The sequence below is a fragment of the Oncorhynchus gorbuscha genome, linkage group LG14 (assembly GCF_021184085.1).
Source record: "Oncorhynchus gorbuscha isolate QuinsamMale2020 ecotype Even-year linkage group LG14, OgorEven_v1.0, whole genome shotgun sequence".
NCBI lineage: Eukaryota > Metazoa > Chordata > Actinopteri > Salmoniformes > Salmonidae > Oncorhynchus > Oncorhynchus gorbuscha.
The window spans coordinates 52,739,315-52,760,453 of NC_060186.1; the positions used below are offsets into that span (position 1 = coordinate 52,739,315).

The following is a 21,139-nucleotide window of genomic DNA, read 5'->3' on the forward strand; positions in this document are numbered from 1 at the left end:
TATTTATATACTGGGCCCACAGAGTCATGTTTACAAAATAGGTCTAAAGACAGAAATTAACATGAGTCTATTCTAATATTTTTGCAGACGAATTACTTATTAAGAATAGTTTATTTCCCTCTGACGATATTGAACTATCTATAATGTATGTATCTTATGAGGAATAGGGTGGTAGTCTTTGTAGGATCTGTAGAGTTACATTGCGCCTTTTCTGTAGGCCTGACGTGCCACGCTTAAATGCCCAGAGGAGGGCGCATTTGTTCAGAAATGTGTAAAAAAGTTTTACCGCGGTACAAAATTTATACTGGACCCTGCCCCGGGCGCATGAATTGAGAAACTAGACACTATATAGAATGAGATACGAACACATCTAATCAGATTTGTCCAGGAAGCGGTATTCGTCACATCGTAGTCTCCATGCCTCCACTACAATTTTTAAACAGGGACTAATTCACCCAAGCATCACAGACTGGCTGTTGCACGGATCTCCCCCCTGCATTTATCTGCTGAGAGAGACTTCAGTGAATTGTCTTATGGTGAGAGGAAACATTTATTGAGATTTCAGTTCATTGGCAAAACATGCACCCTTTTTAGATAACATTTTGAGATGTGCATCTGTAATACTTTGTAGTCAGAACGTCGACAAGGTGAGTGACAAACTTTTCGAAATGTTGCATCAATTTCTGTCGTGTAATTGTGACACCTGTTCTATGAGTTATTTGAAAACATCAACAGAGTGAACCTGAAATGCATTTGTACCCGCGGACCTTCTTACATTCATGTATGTCCATAGATACATTCTTTTCAGTGTTTTTGCATCATGACTTTGAAATTGCAAAAAAGATAAACGAGACAATTCACCTGTAGTCTCTTCATAATGACATCTGAATTAAACTATTGTATGGACACTTTATTTTACACCTGTGCTCTGGTATCCCAAAAAATAACGGGTCTGTGTTTCTCGTTGACTTCATGCCAAGAAAATGAACATCCAAAACCACTGAACGTTTTTTGTTCTGTATTTCTCCACTCATGGGTGAAATGTCCGCGTGTTTAATTAACTGGGAAATGGGTTAATTCCTCACGGACGGATGGACACGGGATGTCTCTGTAAAGGTTTCCGCTGATGTGAGACTTCTGAGACCACATGTACTGCTGACCCAGTGCACTCTGCAGAGAGACGCCACTCAGCTGTGAGGTGCACCCGAGGACATTGGACATTTTAATTGTTTTCTCTCCTTTAGATTCCATCACTATCCAAGTATGCTGGTTTTCAGTGCGTCTAGTCTATTCAGACCTACCTGGCTGGCAGAGAGAAGGCAAATATTACAATGACATAGTCATAGCCCACAGTGTGGCTTTTTGTCACAGTGATGGATGGAGAGCTCTGTCTTCTCCCTTTGCCTATAGGGACTTTATTTTTCATGATATATAATGACCTCGTGGAGATTGGACATGCTCAAGGGTTTGTTCCTGTATTTGAGGAGACATCACAAGGCACACTCATTGCCAAGTAAAGCAATACCATGGAGGAGTTGTACCGTAGCTTCTGACCGCAAAGGAAAAATACCATGGTGGGAACCTATCAGTGCCCTGCCTCTGGGGAAAAACACACAGAGATGTGAATGAAGGCAGGATGGAAGGGGTGTACATTCTCATAGTCCTGCATGGGGTGACCATGATCAGGGATGGGGTTAGCATACTGTACAGGTTTCCTAGCAGCCTGGTTCGGTAATGGCTGTCTGCCCCCTATCCAAAAATGTCAACTGACACTCCCTCTGCGTCATGAAAAAGGCCAGATTGAACTCTTTTTAATGACTTTGTTCAACAGTCCCACATCCGTCTCTATATTCACTATCTATTCTCTATTACGGAGTTATTAATGACCTACTCCCCACCCACTAAAGTCCAAATGGCACTGTTTTCTCAGCCATAGCATACTGTACATGTACATGCACTTTTTTCCTAAATCTAGTGGATTATTATAGTATTTTATGAGGTACTAGTTTATTTCCTGCTGCTACTTGTTCATAGGGGGAGGAGTCCATAGGTCTGCCTCTGCTGTAGCCCAGGAATGTGGGAGTGCTTCTCTCTCTCACAGCTGTTCAGATGGGAATGTTTACGCTCTCTCTCTCTCTCTCTCTCTCTCTCTCTCTCTCTCTCTCTCTCTCTCTCTCTCTCTCTCTCTCTCTCTCTCTCTCTCTCTCTCTCTCTCTCTCTTTCTCTCTTTCTCTCACTCTCTCTCCCTCTCTCTCACTCTCTCTCTCTCTCTGACTACAGTCTGATTTATGGCACTAGATGGCAGCACAGGAGGCTTTGAACCCTCTACATTCTTGTCATTGATTATTATAATTCAACCCATGCCCCTTGCTTTATGTTTTAGATTCTCTGCTGTTTGCTTTAGAGACAAAAGTTATGACCTTGGTGTTGTATTCCATGCTAAAAAGATAAGGTAATAGATTGGTAAGGATACTCGTAATAATATGTAGTAGTCTGAGAGACAGGTACAGTGTTCGAACCGACGGCCCTACATCCACACTTCAATTTCAAGTTAATAACGAACGCTTTGACACTGACAGCCTGCCACATTAGTGAGACTTGAGATTGTTAGCCATGGCGTATAAGAGACAGATCACTCAGATCAATGTTGGAAACAAGAGTGGGGAGATATAGAGCTTGATAGAATGTAATAAGTCAGCTTTGTCCTGCCAGAGGTTTTACTGGAACATTTCATATATTCATGCAATCTGGAGTGCATTCATTGCAAGTATTTTTTCTCTCCCCTAAAGCAAAGACAGTGACTTCATCCAAGTAGTTCATAATCAGAACAACAGGCAAAGGGGGGGGAGGGGCATGGCAGTGGCACACTAAATCTAAAATAGGCCAGTAGAATAGAGCGGTGGTCTGGTCTCTTTAGTGCTCCTGAGCTGCTATGGACTGCCAGACCATTACAGCCTGATTGTAATAGCTGTTATTACACTGGAAGGTAGTGTGGTTAGTCTGGTGTCTGCTATTGTATGACAAAGACAAGCATTTCTGAAGGAGATACATCATCTTGTCCAGAGGGGTTAGAATCAGCATGTCAAGATGATGAAGCTCACGTACTTTACATTACATTTCGGCTGTAATTCTCTGTTCCATGAATGACTATGGAAGTACATGCATACAGAGAGCTTTTTATTGTTCTCTTGCATATTGCTTTGATTGCATGGAAATCATCTGTTTTGTCCACCCTACAGTTCCTGAATGGAGAATAAGGCCATGTACCTGAGTACATATGAAGAGAGGGAGAACGGATCCCTCTGTGAGGAGGGCTACGATGGCAGAAACCTATCAAAGCTGAACCTGTGTGAAGACGGTAAAGAAGCAGTTTCCCTTTGTCCTGTATAAATCCTTGCCCCTTGACCTTTCACACATGGGCCCACAGGCCCATGTATAATCACAGCATATTAGAATCTCTTTGAATTCTGCCATTGATGGAAGAATTCATTTAGTGCCTCCATATGTGAGGTGCTCATATTTCAACTCATGAAGGGATGCAAGCAGAGTTCCTTTGACCCGACTTAGTCATGACCTTTTTAGAGGATATGCTTGTAACTGCAAAGATAAACATGGGAAATCTGACTCTTGTCCCCCAACCCTCCTGGGGACTGAAGAGTTCTCTCACCCAGCGAGTGGTGAAAAAACACTAAGTGCTGATAGTATGTTGTGTGTGTTAATGTGTGAGGGTTTCGGGCTTGGACAGGTGTAGCGGAGAAAATCTACTTTAGTGTTCTCAAGTTATGACCTCCGGCATGGCACGCTGGTGGGAAAGGCTTAACGAGCCTTACCAGTGAAATGGTTATAATTCTGTTGGCCTCTTCTTGCCCAAGTCAACTAGTTTGTCCCTAAACTTGCCAAGCATACTCACTGTAAACACTGAAGGACATTGTTGCCATCACACCCCCTTTAAAAAAAGTTAGGCTGTACATGCAGCCACATACTGCCAATTTAACTTGTGGTCTTTGGTGTTGTGTCTAAACGTATTACAATTTCTGTCTTAATTTTGCAGGATTTTTTAAAAAGTCGAAGCTGTTCTGCTCCACTTCCTCTATAAATATTCAGTCTCACTGCCTGATGTCAGCTTGGGTTTAGACTTTATTGACCCCTATGAATATCTAAGATAAGTAGATATTCTAATGTACACTGTATGTGGTAAATACTCAGGGTGTATGGTAGGATATATGATACACATGATGCCATGAAGTAAACACTTTAAAGCAGCAGTGTTTGTCTGTGGAACATTTTTATCTACGCGTTTCTCTTCCACAGAAAAACTAGTGTGATTTAGTTAGCAGGCAAATTTTACTGAAAAATGTCAAACGAGTCACCCTTTACATGACCGGCATGCATACCTTCCAAAATGGAGATGTATTTTATGTTTTCACTCTAACATTCAAAAAGGCACATTTCAACAAACAAATGCTTAGTATTTGTATCATTGAGGTCCACGTTTGCACGGTTCAAATATGCAAAGGTCTCAACATTGCTATACGTTCCATATATATAGAACAGCCGTGTTTTTTTATTTCGCCTTAAGAAAAGGTACCTTATCATGGAACTCAGCCTAGTGGGATGTGATGTGAAGTGGCTCTTCTGCGAGGTTATTGTTCACACAGAATCCCAGCAGCCACAGCATGTGTGCAGCACAGATCCACTGCCTGTCTTCACTGACATGACATCACCAGTCTTAGTACAATTGAAACCGGGCTGCAGAGCAGGCACAAGGCTGTTTATGGAAAATAGGCTGAAGGCCTTGTCTTCTAAAGCAGGCTCCTCAGTGACTTCAGAGCTACATGTTCTACAGAGAGGAAGAGAAAGACCATAGGCACATAGAAGAACCATGTTTCAGGCTGTTTCTAAAAACAAGTCATTTTTTGTCTTGTGGCTGGGATGAGTTGCCAGGAGAACATAAAATCAAAGTGTGTAATACTTTCCTCTCGGGTCTCTCTCAGGGCTTATGTCGCCTTGAAATAAGACAATGTGCTTCATGACGTAATAACATAATACACTCTGGAATTGATACCAAATTCCTATTAGACTGAAATCTTCTTAGCATGACTAATGATGTCTTCTGTCACCATTTTTTGGGGGTCTATTTGACCAGCACTGAATGTTCCCTTGCTTGCTCAGTAATCCTTGCTTGCTCACACACATGTCGCACACACTTCCAACTGGAATGTCACGATGACAGTTTTATCAAAATGAATTCCCCTGAAACCGTTTGACCTGGACAGTGCAATAAGTGTTTAATGAATGTATATATTGCTCTGTATCTGGGTGGCAGCCCTGTGATGTATGGTGGTGCAACAGCGGCCAATAGGCGAAATGTCAGACTTGCAGACTTTGTTTTGACTCTCATGCTCACTACAATATCAGCCCAGTGGGGAATCAAGGCCTCCAAGTCGCTACGTCAGTACTAATAGAGCAATAACACAATCATTTGGGGGGGATTTCTTTGCACTCATAAAGTTGTCCTATGGTATGAGATGCTCATATTGTATCTGACCGCAACAAGTCATTCGGTCTACGGTCAGGCATGCATTTTCATGTAGGACATTTTTATTACCTCATGACATGTTACCCTAATTTCATCCGACTTCTTTTATCCTCTACCCCTCACTTCAGACCTCACCTGAGAGCCTTTATGTCCGTCTTTGTCGTCCATTTCTAAAGAGATGTTTTCTTTTTCAGCCGGCTCTGCCAAGAGGAGAAGAAAGTCAGACAATTGCTGCAGCCACCTGAACTCCCTGTCTGCCATCAAGTATGCCATCGTGTCTCTATACATCCTGGTACTCCTGTGTATCCTTGGCCTCTGTTTGGCAGGTAAGTCAAATCACTTGAGTTACAAACGGGCTCTTTGTGAGTTTAAATTAACAACCACAGCGACCCTATCTGGGTAGTTAAAATAAGATAAAAGACTATATTGGACACTGTCAATGTTATTCTAGTTCCCAAGAGCTAAATGGTGGATATAACAATAATATCCTTGACATTTTTCCTTGCGGGATCAAATGTGATCGAAATCAATGATGTACACTGTCTGAAACGGGTATTCTGGTTGACTTGTGATCAGATGTGTTCAGTTCTCAAGTTCTTCAAGTGAAATTCCAAATTGTTAGTACATCTGACTTCACTTGAGAACTCTGGTCTTCAGCCGTTTGCAACCAATGACTTAAGATTAAGAATGAATTGGTAAATGTATGGGTACTGTAACATTAAAACAGTTAGTCTGCCTGAGGTAATACATAAGGATTATGCTTTGCAATTGTACTCCACTTTAAATTTAAGTAACTGTCTCATTCAGTATATGGAATAATGTAACTTGACACAGGCCTTTCCAACTCCTTCCATCAGGACCATAATTACTGAAGTTCTATAGGTTGAAACAGGCAACATTTCCATTCCCTGAATAATTCAGGCTGTTTTGGAGGCAAAGGAGGGTCTGTCCGAGTACTAGGGTGTACCTAATAAACTGTCCACTGGGTGTATATTTATTGATTATGCAAATCCTATAAATGAAAAGGGCCAATTTTGGTGCAATTAATTATCTTAATTTGTCAGATCAAATTCAATTTCAACAAAATAATGTTGCAGGGATGCTAATCTTATCTTTTTCTAACAACGGCAACAATTTCAGAACAATCTGAGATGGTGGGTGTCATGGCTTGATGGTTCCGGAACGACTCTCCTGTCAAGCCGTGTCCAGAGCCTCTCCCCTCCTCCAGGCCTGAGTCTGTGTGTGTCTGTGGAAGGATGTCTATAACGTGACTTGTCAGGGTTAGAACCAATACCCTGGTGACCTGCAACGCTGATATGTCAGACGTGGGCAACACCTTGGTGCTTTATTTAGACAAAAGCAGCAGGACTAACAGAATGGGGCTTGAACAGGGGAGTGATGTGAAGTCACTGTCTTGACCGGTCTTTCAAGACTAATGACCACTCTGGTGGGATGAATGCAAAACTGTGGAAAGTTTGAAGTTGGATTTATGTTAATGTATTTTGTTGTCGTTTACACCGATTTTTGAATTATACCATTGTTGCGTAGATTGATTAACACTAGCTGTGACCCAACTCCCCGAGGGTGTCTCAGGAAGAGTGGGATCTGCAAAAAAACACATTTCCAATTCCAACATGCGAATGATTAACACGCCTGTACATGTGTGAAATAGGACAAACATAAGCACCAGTTTTGTTTTAGCTTTTTGATTGATTTGGAAAAATCCAAAGCATGTGAAAAGAATGAGGCTCTTGGTAGCCACGGCTGACAAATGAATCATGTTTCACTGGTAGATACTAGGTCTGTAGCCCAGTGAAACCCTGCAGTGTTTCCCTGTAAATCACACCTCTGCATTATTCGTAAACGGGAAAAGTTTCCGGACAAAGACTTAAGCGTTTGGGTTGGTGAACAGCGGGAATCTGAATGGATAAACTCTGTGTAATCTCTATGTAATTTGAAGCAGGCCTTTCCAACTCCTTCCATCAGGACCATAATACCTGCAGTTCTATAGGTTGATACAGGCAAAGGCATTATTGAGACCGACATGCAATACCAGTGACATCATTTGAAAAGGAGCCTGAAAAGTGTATGAGACAAACACTGTCACGGAGGTATTTAGTCATTTGTGGTTTAAATTTAAGCGAACTTAAAAACGAATCAAACAGAGCTTTCAGATAGTCCCCATAGAATGACATGTGGATCATTAGATGCTGAATGAGATTAACATAACATGAGGACCGCTGTGGAGGGGGAAATGACATAGTGATCCTGCCAAGTTTCCAGTGTGAACACGAACCAACACCCAGTGCACTTTTTAATCCACATTTGCTTTCATTCATATATATACTTTGTGTTCATATGTGAATATTTATGATGTCTCCCTATAAGACCTTGGCTTCAATCTCCGAGCACAAATATGCAGACCTGACATCTGAACCTTTAATCTAGGCTTTTAGATAGATACTGTAAGAGAGAGGGGTCATATCACTCGATATTTCAGATGTACTCGTTGACCCATGCTGAGCGATTACATCTCTGTAAGGTCGGAGAAGGCACGGCAGGAATACTGAACCCTGTGGACTGTATCAGAGGATGCTCACACGCTTTCCGTAAACAACCTCTGTTGCTTTACCTCTGGCCACTGCACACTGACTCAGAATGGCTGTTGCAGCTGTTAAACAGTTGAACAGCTTACATACAGTACAATCAAAGAAATCTGCTGCTTAGTAGGATTAGCATAACTACACATTACTCGGGCCATCACAGTAACTGTCACCCTCCTCCTCAGGAATTGAGATGGAATGGAAGTGCCAAGGAAAGTAAGGAGGGACATATGGAGAGAATAGAGAATTGGGATACTGTATAACAGTCTAAAATATCAGGGTTCAGCTTGGCAGAGCAGTGAAGTAAAACTGAAGCACTTGTTCTATGGCTACTTGACCTTAGCACATGATGTTGAGAGGATATGAGAAGTGAGTGACCCAGCTAGTATTTAGGTTCCAGTGGGGACCTCCCTGATTAAGTCTGGCTCTCTCAGCTGCCTGAAAGTGTTCCAGTGAGTTTAACAACCTTTAGGATCCTTACTGTCTCTCATAGTTTTGATCCTCCATGTTTATGTGTAAAAGTAATGCACTTGTTCGACCAGTGTTTTTAGATGGGAAGGAACCGGTGCAGTCAAGAGGGAAAAGGCTGCAAAAGATAAATGAAATGCCAACCCAAAAACTGTATGCAGGATAGATGTGAAGGAGGATGTCACCGAGAGTTCATGCTTTTCTACTGTCAACAACTGAGCGTGAAGAGAGGCAGCTTCCTATTCCAGGTACATAACTAATGTGTCATGTTAGAGTTGTTCTATTTCAATAGCTAAACCAATTGCAGCTGCTTTAAAAAATGTTTTTAACTTGGCTACATTAGTCTGTATAAATGGCCCCTATGAATCATAATCAAGTGCCTAGTTAAGCTTCAGGCATTGGGAGCTATTACCCCCTTACAGTGGGTTCATGTTTCAAAGCGTGAAAACACCAGGATTTGCTGGTCATAACTGCTCTCCAAACCTTTTCCTGCATAGCCCTGTTCCAAATGCCTAAAAGTCATCTGGACAGTCTTTCTACATATGAAATCAACCACATGGACCTGTTCAGATCATCTATTGTTTTGAAGGCCGACTAGTTGCCTATTCCTTGATACGGTCATAACCCACTGCGCACAGGCATCAGTTCAATGTGTACTTTTGATTTACATTTGGTTGAGTCTTCAACCTAATGTGAATTCAAGGTGAAATCAATCAGAAATGTCACCATGTTATTGGATTTAGGTTAAAAGACGAAATGCACCTAAGTTGATGACTTTTTGGAAATCCAAGCAGTTCTCCACATTGATTCTATGTCATCACATCGATTGGTGGTTAAAGTCCTCTTCATGTTTTGTTTACCTAGTTTCTTTCTGACAAGACATATGTTATGTTCTCGAATTTGGCCAAACTACGTCGGTATTTTACCTCCTGTTTTGGGCTCGGTGTGTCAATGTATGTATGTTTCTTACACGCTTAATTCAATTAAACAGTCACTTATATTTTTTAACTTACCTCATTTAGCCAGCAGATTCCTGGTTTGAGAGAAACAGATTTGTTTGAAGCTGTAGGACAACGTTTTCCATAGGCCTGTCTGGCATACATTTGAAATATAAGAGAGCGTTTTTGGGCGTGTTTCAATGTTGTGCAAGCCCAGTTCCATGAACTAAACCTCATCCATCTGTGTAAATAGTTAAACAGAGGAGCACTGCTGAGAGAGAACATTCAACAGAAAACCTTTCTGCTCTGTCATGAGTCATGACGGCCTCACTGTCACTTCTCCCCAGATGGTTATTAGTTGGAACGATGGCGACTTGATTTAGTTCTACAGGCTCAGCACCAGGTTAACATGCTCTGAGGCTACTTTATAAGGAACGCAGTCAGACCTGAGATGATATTTTTTTTTTTATGTCTAAGCAGTTTCGAGAGATCAAGATCAAGGCACCAATAGCTGTCCATGTTTTTATAGTCTTGGTAAAAACATATTGGTCCGTTCACTGATACCAGTGTCTAGTTATTTGCTTTTCTCAATCAGAGTTTTGCTATATTTAGGAGTCCCTATTCTTGGACCGTCCTCCCTGCTAGGCTGTCTGGATAGAGACTTACATCCTTATTGTTGAGAGGAAATGACCTTTTATAGATACAGGCATCTACAGTATTTTACTGTAGACATACTGTAGACTTAGGCTATTGCTAATCATTGGCGTCCACAAACAATGTTTAGCAATGCCCTCCAACCCCTGTGTATTAATACATGTTATATGGCATGATTCTCTACCACAGGAACCGTTTCCTGTATGCCTCTGTTTCCCCTATACTTTTGAGTAATGTTCTCCATTTGAATGTACTGTATGTAACCAGTCAAATTTGTGCACATTTTTACTTATGGCTTTTATCCCGAATTGGATCGTTGGAAAAGTTGAGGGCTGCTGATTTTCCTGACAAGTTGCTGGTTAGCATAAATTACCATAATACTGTTGGTTTCTGCTATGAAAAATCAGACCTCTGATTTTGTTTTTGTTTTTTTATTGTCAGGATTTGGCCAGGGTTGTTCCGGTTTTTGGTCACTAGATGCCCCCATTGTGCCTTTTGACCTTTTGTTTTCCCTTGATCCCCATTATTATTTGCACCTGTGCCTCGTTTCCCCTGATTGTATTTAAACCCTTTGTTTTCCTCAGTTCTTTATAATATATGCCATTTAGCAGATGCTTTTATCCAAAGCGACTTACAGTCATGTGTGCATACATTCTTTGCTCTGTGTTTGTATGTTAGCACCCAGCCCTAGTACTCTGAGAACTCTTGTTGATCCTGGTGGACTCTCTTGTGGAATTCTGTTTTTTGTTCTTGTTTGTTTGTTTTTTGAGTATCTTTTGAGGCTTTTTGTGCTTTACCTTCCACGTTGTAGATTTACCTTTTTTTGTCTTGGAGGATTACCTTTGTTCTTGTAGGATTCCTTTTGAGGTTGTGGAGTTACATGTTTTCCTGAAGAACTTCACTTTTTACTTCATTAAATACACCGTCTCAAGTACTACTGTGTCTGCCTCATCTTCTGGGTTCTGCCGACTATTCGTGGCTCAGTTGGTTAAGTGACTGTTTCTCACTCCGGAGACCCGGGTTTGTAACCGGGTCCTGACATTTATGACATGGCATTCCTTAGATGTTCTGCTTTTTGGGCTGGACCTCGACTCTGCATGGATGGTCAATTGAGCCGCTCCTCATAGCTCAAAGAGAACCTCAGTAGTACTACCACATCCAACTCTATGGTGCAAAATCTTTCTATGGTTTAATATTTAATTGGTTTTATATGTGATTTTGAAGTCATATGATTGTGTGCTATTGAACTTCTCCTGCCTTGCCGAAGTCAATTTGGACCAATGAAACCATCTTCCTTGTCTTCGGTATGATGTTTGCAGGATATGATCTGGACAGGGCGCTGGGGCTTTCTTGGCCCAGTTTGTGTAAAGCAGTAAAGCTTAGTCCCAAACCTCTCTGCTTACTCTCAACCACACTGCTGGCCAACATAACCACAAACTGACAGATTAAAGGAAGGTCTGTGGTCTGATGCCAACCTTGTGGCGTTTTCATTATCTGTGACCAACTAGAAAGGCACTACTCAGCCAAATTATTAGAAGTGTAGGACTTGGGTGAGGCAGGAGACATTCAAATCCAGTCAGAGTTTTTGGGAAAATAATGAGAAGTTGAGCTTAACATAACCAAGTTTTTTATGGTGTCTGAAGTTATTTATGACCATATTTACACATTTCATATAACATGATACAAGATTTTAAAAAGCATGAATCTATAACACATGTCATGCCCAGTTCACCCATAGAGTAACTTCCTCCTCATAGCTGAAAGAGAACATCAATTGAACTGCCACAAAAACTATTGGGTTTTCGTGCACATTTGCAAGTTATTTCTTAATTTTACGTGTTTAAGTTTGATATTAATGAGAAGTGAACTTTCATATGGGCTTCATAAGCATTCCGAAGAAGACAAAGATTTTCCGCAAACACGTGTAGCTTGGCAACAGAGTTAAAGCCCTGGCTGGAACCCTCTCTAGTTTCCAAGTGCCCCTTTTTGCCCCAGTTTCCGTCCATTCTTCTTTGGAAAAGCCCTTCTAATGAACTTCTGAGCTGACGTTCAGGCTCCTTTGTGCCGAACTCATTACAGACAAGGATGAACCCTTGGGTTCCCGTTGGATAAGTCCTGCTCACTATAGGCCTACTAGGAAGTCATGAATGCTAAAAAGATGCCTATTCAGACAGAGAGCTAAACAGCATGTCAATTAACATTGTAGCCATAATTGGTCTGGCACGTTGCTGGACTGTGCACTTTGCCGTTCCTCACTGTTATAATGAGTTGTCCCCATGTGCTGAGTTCATTCCACGCAGAGAGCTTTGTCAGCTGTTCTATCAAAAATAGTCAGGGGTTAGTGACAATAGGGCCGATAAGCTCTGACACAATATCTGGACTGGATGTGAATAATATCCTTTCATTAAAAAGTTATGTTGGGAATTGTTGATTTGAATCTTAGTTTTTCGTTGGCTGTCGGTGGTCCCTCCTAACCGACCGGGACAAAACCCCTTCATGTCAAGAGGTTAATAGGATGTAAACTATTCCACTTTCAAGGATATTATTATTATATATTACCTCAAGTAGTTCAAAACAGACAAGTTTTAGAAAAATGAACACCGGAAAACCAAAGCTCTGCTCGTCCAATAAACCAGCAGTGTCATTGATACAACTTTTCACAAATGACGACAGTGATTCTAGAAGTCTGCAGGAGAGGACTATAAATGTATATCACACTCGAATGTCGCAGCAGGCTACAAAATGAAACCTCTAAATGTTTCTCTGTTTTACAAAGGGGTAATTAAGCAGAAGAGATTCCGAGGCCTCATGCTGAGCTGTGTTTTGTGTCTTGGCCGTCGTAGGGTTTCCAGCCTCAGTGATTACACTGCTGGGAAAACACACAATGCGTGATGGCTGCCATCAGGGGCTTGCATAGTTGTTACTTTCAAACAGTGTATGGGGAGTTGATGAGATGGCAAAGACAAATTAAACAAATGGTTGGAGAGCAAAAACCGAAGGGATTGTTTGTCTCATGTCCAAACCCCAGGTTATAGATAGTAAAGTTACATGAGCCTGGTATCGGTTTGTGTTGACTCTACAGTAAACCTCTGAGATCAACATCATGGCCTTCTTTTGTGGCTGTAAAAGTTGTTTTGCGGCATTCTTATAAAAAATTGTGTTTAGTCTAGGGAACCGAACGTTTGAAGAGGGAAATTTAATCTGTCTCATTACTTGGTTTACCAGTGGTTCAAAGTTGTTTGCCTCAATGCTTCTTCAAGGTACAGCACCTCATAAAACTGTAGTGTTGACAAACCTGCAGGCAATGACGTAGATAATGCCCTCCCTCCCTGAACGTCAGAAGTAGTAATGAATAGATGCAGAGATAAGCTCAGATGAATTGAGAGAAAATACTCTCATTTAACTTTCCTTAGGCACAAGATATTTTCAATTTCCATAGTGAAAGCCCTCGGGAGAGAGCGAGAACAGGTGCTTTCTACCTCAGGGGCTTCAGGGAAAAGCTCCCCCTGTGGTCCTCGAATACATCACTTCAACCAGCCAACCCCCCTTTCAGCAGGATTTGGCTTTGATCCCTCTCACACCAGAGAAAGTGAAGCAGAATCAAACAAAAGCCTGGGTTCTATATTCCAGCAGCGAGGTTTCAGATAGCTGGTTGAAATTCCATTCCACACATCCCGAGCTAGCTACAGCCTGCTGGTCAGGTCTGACCTTCTCATTGTCCAGCAGACAGTCCCTTCATGGCCACTCCTGGATCACATGGTCCAGATAGAGTCGGTTAACTGCCTGTCTGGGACACTGACTGATCTACGTAATCCACAGCAGTTTAGCGCACATACCGTCCAAACAACCCCACACTCCTCAATTACGCATTCAATCCCATAGGCTTCTGGGTAAGAAAGGTTGTTCTGGGAACAGGACTAAGTCGAGCCTTTGTCTTGTCCAGACAATATGAATAATGGATTTTCACTGATGTGAAACAAAACAGATTTAACCTCCCATAATTGTATTATTCCACCTGGAAAATGTCAAGGTCTCTCTATAGTTCTCAAACAGCTCTAGTTGCTCGGACAGTTCAGTAGTGTGCCCAGATGAGATTTCTCCCTTCATAGCAGATGTCCACTGGAGTACCTGACTCTCTGTTTGGGGTATTACATTCAGAGGTTGCCATCACAACATGGAACTACTTGATGTGTATCCACCACAAACAGAACTCACACCGTGGGGATAGATGGCATACTGGAAGCACAGGCAGCTGTTTTTGATCTGCTCACATCCTCCCCCACAAACAGCTCAAATGTACATCAATTTGACTGGTGGACATAACGAATAGCTAGTAGACAGTATCAGAGTCAACATTCAAGTGACACACTGGCTTTTAGCATAGTTGGTGAAGGCCAATGTAAACCAAGCATGGGCCATGTTTTTAGACTCTGAAGACCACTTGGGCACACAGAGGAACTTTTATCATTAATTAAAGCTCCAGGGTGGGGAAGGGTTTAATGGCATCGAACACTGCGATTAGAGAATGTTTATTATTAGATATTAAAGTTGGACGACAGAAGGATTTTTGTCCTGGGAGAGGTTGCTAATTTCAACAGGAACGCTTAGTCAAAGGTCAATATGATAACAGTTGACCCAAAAAGGATTTCTCCAGTTGTAATGACAGAACTGAGAGTCAAGAAGCAAGTGCAGGTGAAACATTTAATAAAACAACAAAACCAGTAACGAGCCAATTACATAAGGCTACACGCCGGTACACAGGAACAATACCAACTGGTGAGAAAACATAAGGGAGTGACATAAAGGGGAGGAAATGAAGGTAATGAAGTTCAGGTGTGACTCATAATGATTAACAGGTGCACGTAATGATGAGTGCCAGGTGTGTGTAATGATGAATCCCAGGACGGGTGGTTAGTATTCTGGCGACTTCATACGCCAGAGGGAAGGAGCAGGAGAAGATGTGACACCAGTGGAATATTAATCTTGACTCAGGCGTCCAATATCGCTGTTTGTTGGGGCAAGACAGTCCAAAATAAATTACGCCTGTATACATTTCCGTGGCCACCTCAGCAAATTCAGCAGGCCCTTTTAATAACCTTATTGAAAACCCTGAGAGGCCTAAACGGCCAGCTTAGCATCTATGGCTACAGGGTCAGGTCCGTACATGCACTGTGCAGTATACAGAGTCAATCCGATGAGACTCTTTTTCCTGACCTCCCCAGCACTTTTACTGCAGCCTGAGTACAAGTTAATGCCCTGTTTAATGTGCGCGTGACCCCGAGAGCAGAACACATACTGAAATGTGTTCCAGATGACAGTCATGTCACAGCCTACACACTCTGATGTGCTAAATAAAAGAGTGACTTGGCACCCTGTGACAGCGCTCTGTGCTGCTCTCTGCTCTCAGCGCCGATCGGAGCACTCAGCAACACTGACGAGGCCCTGACACGCATTCTCACAACGAAATGACGCCACTGACTCACTGCTTTCAAAATTGGCAAATCTCGGAGGAATGCGGCTCTAATAGTCCTCTCTGTGCATCTTCTTGACAGTGGCACTGTGAAGTGGACGCAGATGGAGCCAGCCCAGCGAGCCCAGCGAGCCACCATGTAAATGTCATGTCAGTTTGTGCGCCCCATGGCTCACATTAAGTTGTTCAACTGTAAGAGCCTGGTTGTATCTGTATGTTTTCTCTCAAAGCCCTTTAACAATCTGAGATCCCTTTGATTTGAGAGTGGGCTGCTTCTTGGCCAGTCTGTGACACTGTGGATGAAAGAGCCGAGCTGGTCTAAGCCGGATCTAGGATGGACGTCTCTGGCCTCCACTCCCAGAGACAATGGTCCTATTGTGGGGTGGGTGTGCTGGCTGAGCCCTAGGGATGCGTGTGCCACCATGGATCCAGCATGGGAGTGCAGGCCTGGGTGATAACGTAGTGGTACAGGTTCCTACTGGGGTCTGGCCTGGCGTCTACTCAAACATTCTGTGACACTGTGTCCACCTCAGAAAACAAGAGCGCTGTTGTAGGACTATTGTGTCCCTGCCAAGACATGGCCAGACCACAGCTCCAGAGCATTGCTGGGTGGAGAAGGTTGTTGATTCTCCCCAGAGAGCCCTTTCGTGATGTCTAAAACACCCAGACCTGTGCATGAGATTGTAACTAATCTGCATCGTTGTCTGTCACTGGGAGAGAATACTTTCTCATATGCAATGAGCGACGACGGAGAAAGAATTTGTAATGATTTCATCAGGTGCAAGATCATCTGTAAATCAGCTTATTGGTAGCTAGACACTGTCAGAAGTATACTCATATTCCAATTCTTTCAGTACATGACTCATATAGGATAAATTATGTTGAACATATCTGAATGTGATATATAATTTGTTTTGTTAATGACAGAGCCTATGCAGAACCCAGAACCAGTCAGAGACATAACAGATAAATGTGAGGACAGGGAGCCATAACTGTCAGGGCTGATAGATGGACCTTTAAACTTCCCCAGATTCAGGTTAACCTGCTTCGTCCAGATGCACTGTTTGTCTGTCTGGAGCATGAACACTGTCAGCACCTGCCCTGTCCTGCCCTGCACAGTGTCTTTCTCTATCAGGGTGATTCACTTAAATGCATGCCTCTAAGCCCTAACCCTTCTTCTGAAGGGCACTTGACCTTGGGTCAGAGGAGGAGAATGGTAACAAGTAAGACAGAGAAACAGCTGTTGGGGTTGCTTTGATGTGGGTAATTGAATGTTTATTAATAAAGACTCTACATATGGATGTACAGTGGAACATAGACTCACCGGACAGCTTATTAGGTACACCGTCCGTTTATGAAAATGGTTAACTCCTACAGTGACAGAGAGTCACGTAGCCATGGCTTGCTATATCAAGCAGGCAGACAGGCATCAAGGCATTCAGTTACTGTTCGATTGAATGTTAGACTGGGCAAAACGAGTGACCTAAGCAACTTTGAGGGTGGTATGATTGTGGTGCCAGGCACGCTGAATCCAGGTACCCAAAAACACCTACCCTCCTGGGCTTTTCACGCATGACAGTGTCTAGGGCTTATCGAGAATGGTGCAACAAACCCCAAAAAATCCAGTCAGCGGCAGTCCTGTGGGCGAAAACAGCTTGTTGATGAGAGAGGTCGTAGGAGAAGGGCAAGAATCATGCAAGCAAACAGACAAACAATGACGCAGTACAACTGTGGTGTGCAGAACGACATCTCGAAACGCACACCTCGTTGATCCTTGTGACGGTTGGGCTACTGGGTTTCACTTCTATCAGCTAAAAACAAGAAGGAGCCGCTCCAGTGGGCACAGTGGTCACGTGATCACCAACACGGGTGTAGAAGGAGTGGAAAAACATTGCCGGGTCCGACAAATCCCAGTTCCTGTTGTGTCATGCCGATGGCAGAGTCAGATTCTGGTGTAAGCAGCATGAGTCCATTTACCCATCCTTCCTGGTTTCAACGGTACAGGCTGATGCCGTCTCGTCTGCATGGACCAACATCGCTGTGGAACGTTTCAAACTTGTAAACTTGAAGTATTAGATTCATGCTGTAATATGATGGCGATATTTTACCTGGTCGTAGGTTAAGGTTCCCTTTAACTTATTCAATTCTATATTCTGTGATGGATACCTTCATATATTTGCGCCCTTCCTCTCGGCACGTTCAGATAGAGATGAGAAAAACCTCCTTGACTGCATTACTACTTGTACACTGAGTATACCAAACATTAGGAACACTTTTGCTCTCAAAACAGCTTCAGATTGTCGGGGCATGGACTTAACAAGGTGTCGAAAGCATTCCACCGGGATGCTGTCCCATGTTGACTCTAATGCTTTCCACAGTTGTGTCAAGTTGGCTGGATGTCCTTTGGGTGGTGGCCAATTCTTGATACACACGGGAAACTGTTGAGTGTGAAAACCCCAGCAATGTGGCAGTTCTTGGCACAGACCAGTACACCTACTACCACATACTACCATATCTAAATTGTTTGAAGTGGATTTAACAAGTCACATCAATAAGGGATCATAGCGTTCATCTGGATTCACCTGGTCAGTCTATTGGAAAAGAGCAGGTGTTCTTAATGTTTTGTATACTCTGTGTATTTTGTAATGGTTGTCATGCATGTCTGTATGTGGTACGCACTGGGAAATATCCCACTATGAATGAATATCACACGTCCTCAGGGTATTTCTTATAAAAGGCTGATTGACAGAGACAGTAGAGGAATGCATTGCAAATGATAATATTGGCAGTTTAATGGTTCGATGAGATTTACTTCATCCACGAGAAGATTCCAGCTGCAGGAATGTAAGCAGTTGTCCAGTGACACAGAACTCAACATCACACTACCAGTCGGTACACCACCCTGCACCTTAGACACTGCTGCCCAACAGTATGTACATAGTCATTGAACACTGGTCACTATAATAATGTTCACATACCGTTTACCAGCTTCATATGTATATACTGTCTTCTAGTCAAGGCTCATCCTGTATAACTACTGCTGAACACAGCTTTTCTATTCATATACTGTCCATAATGTCTATACACAACATCATATACTGTATATATATATATATATATATATATATATATATATATATATATATATATATATATATATATATTTATATTCTCGACTCTGACATTGCTCATTCTAATATTTCTGTATTGCTTATTTTGGGGGATTTGAGTGTATTGTTAGGTATTACTGCACTGTTGGAGCTAGGAACATAAGCATTTCGCTACACCCGCAATAACATCTGCTAAATATGTGTACGCGACAAATAAAATGTGATTTGATTTGATAACACAATGAAGCAATGTATCACTCATCCTTGTGAACACATTTTTTGTAGGATATAGCTTAACTTGTTTAACTTGAACGTCTAACTTGAACTTTAGATAAGTGTGTTATGATCTTGATGTATTATTGATAGAGTGCGGTCTAACATTAACTGGTACACTCTGTAAATTGGATGTTTGACCTATTTAAACTCTTAAAATACTGAATATCAGTGACAAGTTTTAACTTTTGAATTTCACCAGAACACCCAAGGCCAAAAAGAGAGACATGAGCCACATCAGACAGTACTGTTAGAATGTTGTGCCATACCATGTTTAGAGTTTCAGGCACTGTTGTAATCTATCACCTCAACGAATGCCCATTCAGGGAGAGATTCAGTGATCCTCTGAGAGCTAGATGGAGAGACTAGTAGGCCAAGCCGCTCAGTTTGAGGCTGCTCTCTCTCTGTTCAAATGAGTCACAGCGGGCTGTGGCGATCGCCTTCCTCACACTTGGTATGTGTAGTCCATTAGGCCGGTTCCAGACCAGCTCTGGGTGTGGGGCCCTAAACCTCATCAGCCCCAACCTCAGCCCCCTTTGGTCATTTGAGCCTCTGAGTGCACACAGGCGCTATGAGCCTGGCAAACTGTCAAACTGACACTACTCCTTTTCGAAAACCTGTATATTGTTTGGACTTTTCTCAGAGACAGGAATGAGGACCATGCTTAAAGCAGGTTGTCCATGGATAGTTAGCAATGCAAGTACCCCCTTCCCCCTCTACTGACCTTCCTCGGGAGTTGAAGCCCTAGTCGCCCCAGACTCATGGTTCTCCAGGGACTAGTCAACTTTATCTGTCTAATCATAGTGGTTATGTTATTGTTAGTTCCAGGTCATTTGGTGATAGAACCCATAACGAGCTATGGTGGGTATGTTTTGGTTTTATATTTACAGTACATTCACTGGTAGAGGAGGTGTGTAGCTGAAAAAAACATATGGTTGTTTATTGAGGTATTGATGTTATTCTTTTACAAGAGGATGTCAGTTCTTATTGCCAATAACACACTTCCACGAGGTCAAAAGTCCCCTGCATACTGAACACCTGGGACAGGTACAGAACATGTATGAGGCTCCAATTTTTTTGAAGAGGCTTGTTAAGAGGCAAAACAGTGGATAATCAGGAACCTGGGTGTGGGGATGTGAAATCCTAAAACAGGAAAAGGAGAGGCGCATGGCCTGTATGTTTCAGACTCCTGTTTTAAAAAAAAAACTAGTTTGAGAGTAAACAGCTGACCAGCACATGGTCCTAGAGATGCTCTTGCACAGTAAGATCCTGTAAAACCCCATGATGCACCAGAACATTGAGGACTCTGGGAATAACAGGTCTGCCACCACACTCTCACAGGGGATGTTTTACACATTGACTCTCCATATCTTTTACAGATTCCGCAGTCCTCATGGTAGGTAGTCTAGTGGTGGATTGGGGTTGTTGACCTCACCTGCTGGCTGTTTCCATGAGCAGTCCTCATGGTAGGTAGTCTAGTGGTGGATTGGGGTTGTTGACCTCACCTGCTGGCTGTTTCCATGAGCAGTCCTCATGGTAGGTAGTCTAGTGGTGGATTGGGGTTGTTGACCTCACCTGCTGGCTGTTTCCATGAGCAGTCCAGTTTACTGGTCGCCACACCTCTGTTTGTAATTTTGTTTGGCTCTGGTGTGCAGGTAAATTTTGCATGGGCAATGTTGAAATCTATACATTCGATCTTCTCCCAGTGCATTGCTTGAAACTTAATTGGGCTCCCAGATTCTTGGAAACTGAAATACATGAGTAGGAGCAATAGAAAAATAGGAGTCTTTGTGCATTTTGGAGCATTTCAATGAATGTGTCTGTTTTCTTGCAACTGGCCTTTGGTAGAGAAGGTCACGCCAAGAGCCCTCAATGTGTTACCAGAGACTTCGGTGATTGAGTGATTGAATGCTAAATGAGTGCAGACCTTCACCAACTCTATATTCACCCGAGTCTAGTTCAGGAACCCACATCTCTCTCCTCTTAATTTATCCTGCTGGGAAACAAATCCATCTGTTTCGGTTTTGTGGTTTTTGCCACGATAGAACTGAAGTCAGTGAATTCCCGATGAATAACAATTAGGC

General features: G+C 42.5%; 1 protein-coding gene across 4 annotated transcripts in view; it reads left to right on the forward strand.

Moving 5' to 3' along the window:
- Window positions 1–311: 311 nt before the first annotated feature.
- Window positions 312–21,139, forward strand: part of LOC123995091 (scavenger receptor class A member 5-like) — a 51,727-nt gene continuing 30,899 nt past the window's right edge. Inside the window, exons 1-3 of one of the 4 annotated variants that reach the window (XM_046298401.1) lie at window positions 312–647; window positions 3,240–3,358; window positions 5,734–5,865. In XM_046298401.1, coding sequence (XP_046154357.1) covers window positions 3,247–3,358; window positions 5,734–5,865 — 244 coding nt within the window. In that variant the 5' untranslated portion in view covers window positions 312–647; window positions 3,240–3,246. The remainder of the gene's footprint in view (window positions 648–3,239; window positions 3,359–5,733; window positions 5,866–21,139) is intronic. The other 3 variants (XM_046298398.1, XM_046298400.1, XM_046298402.1) reach the window with 3 other exon arrangements.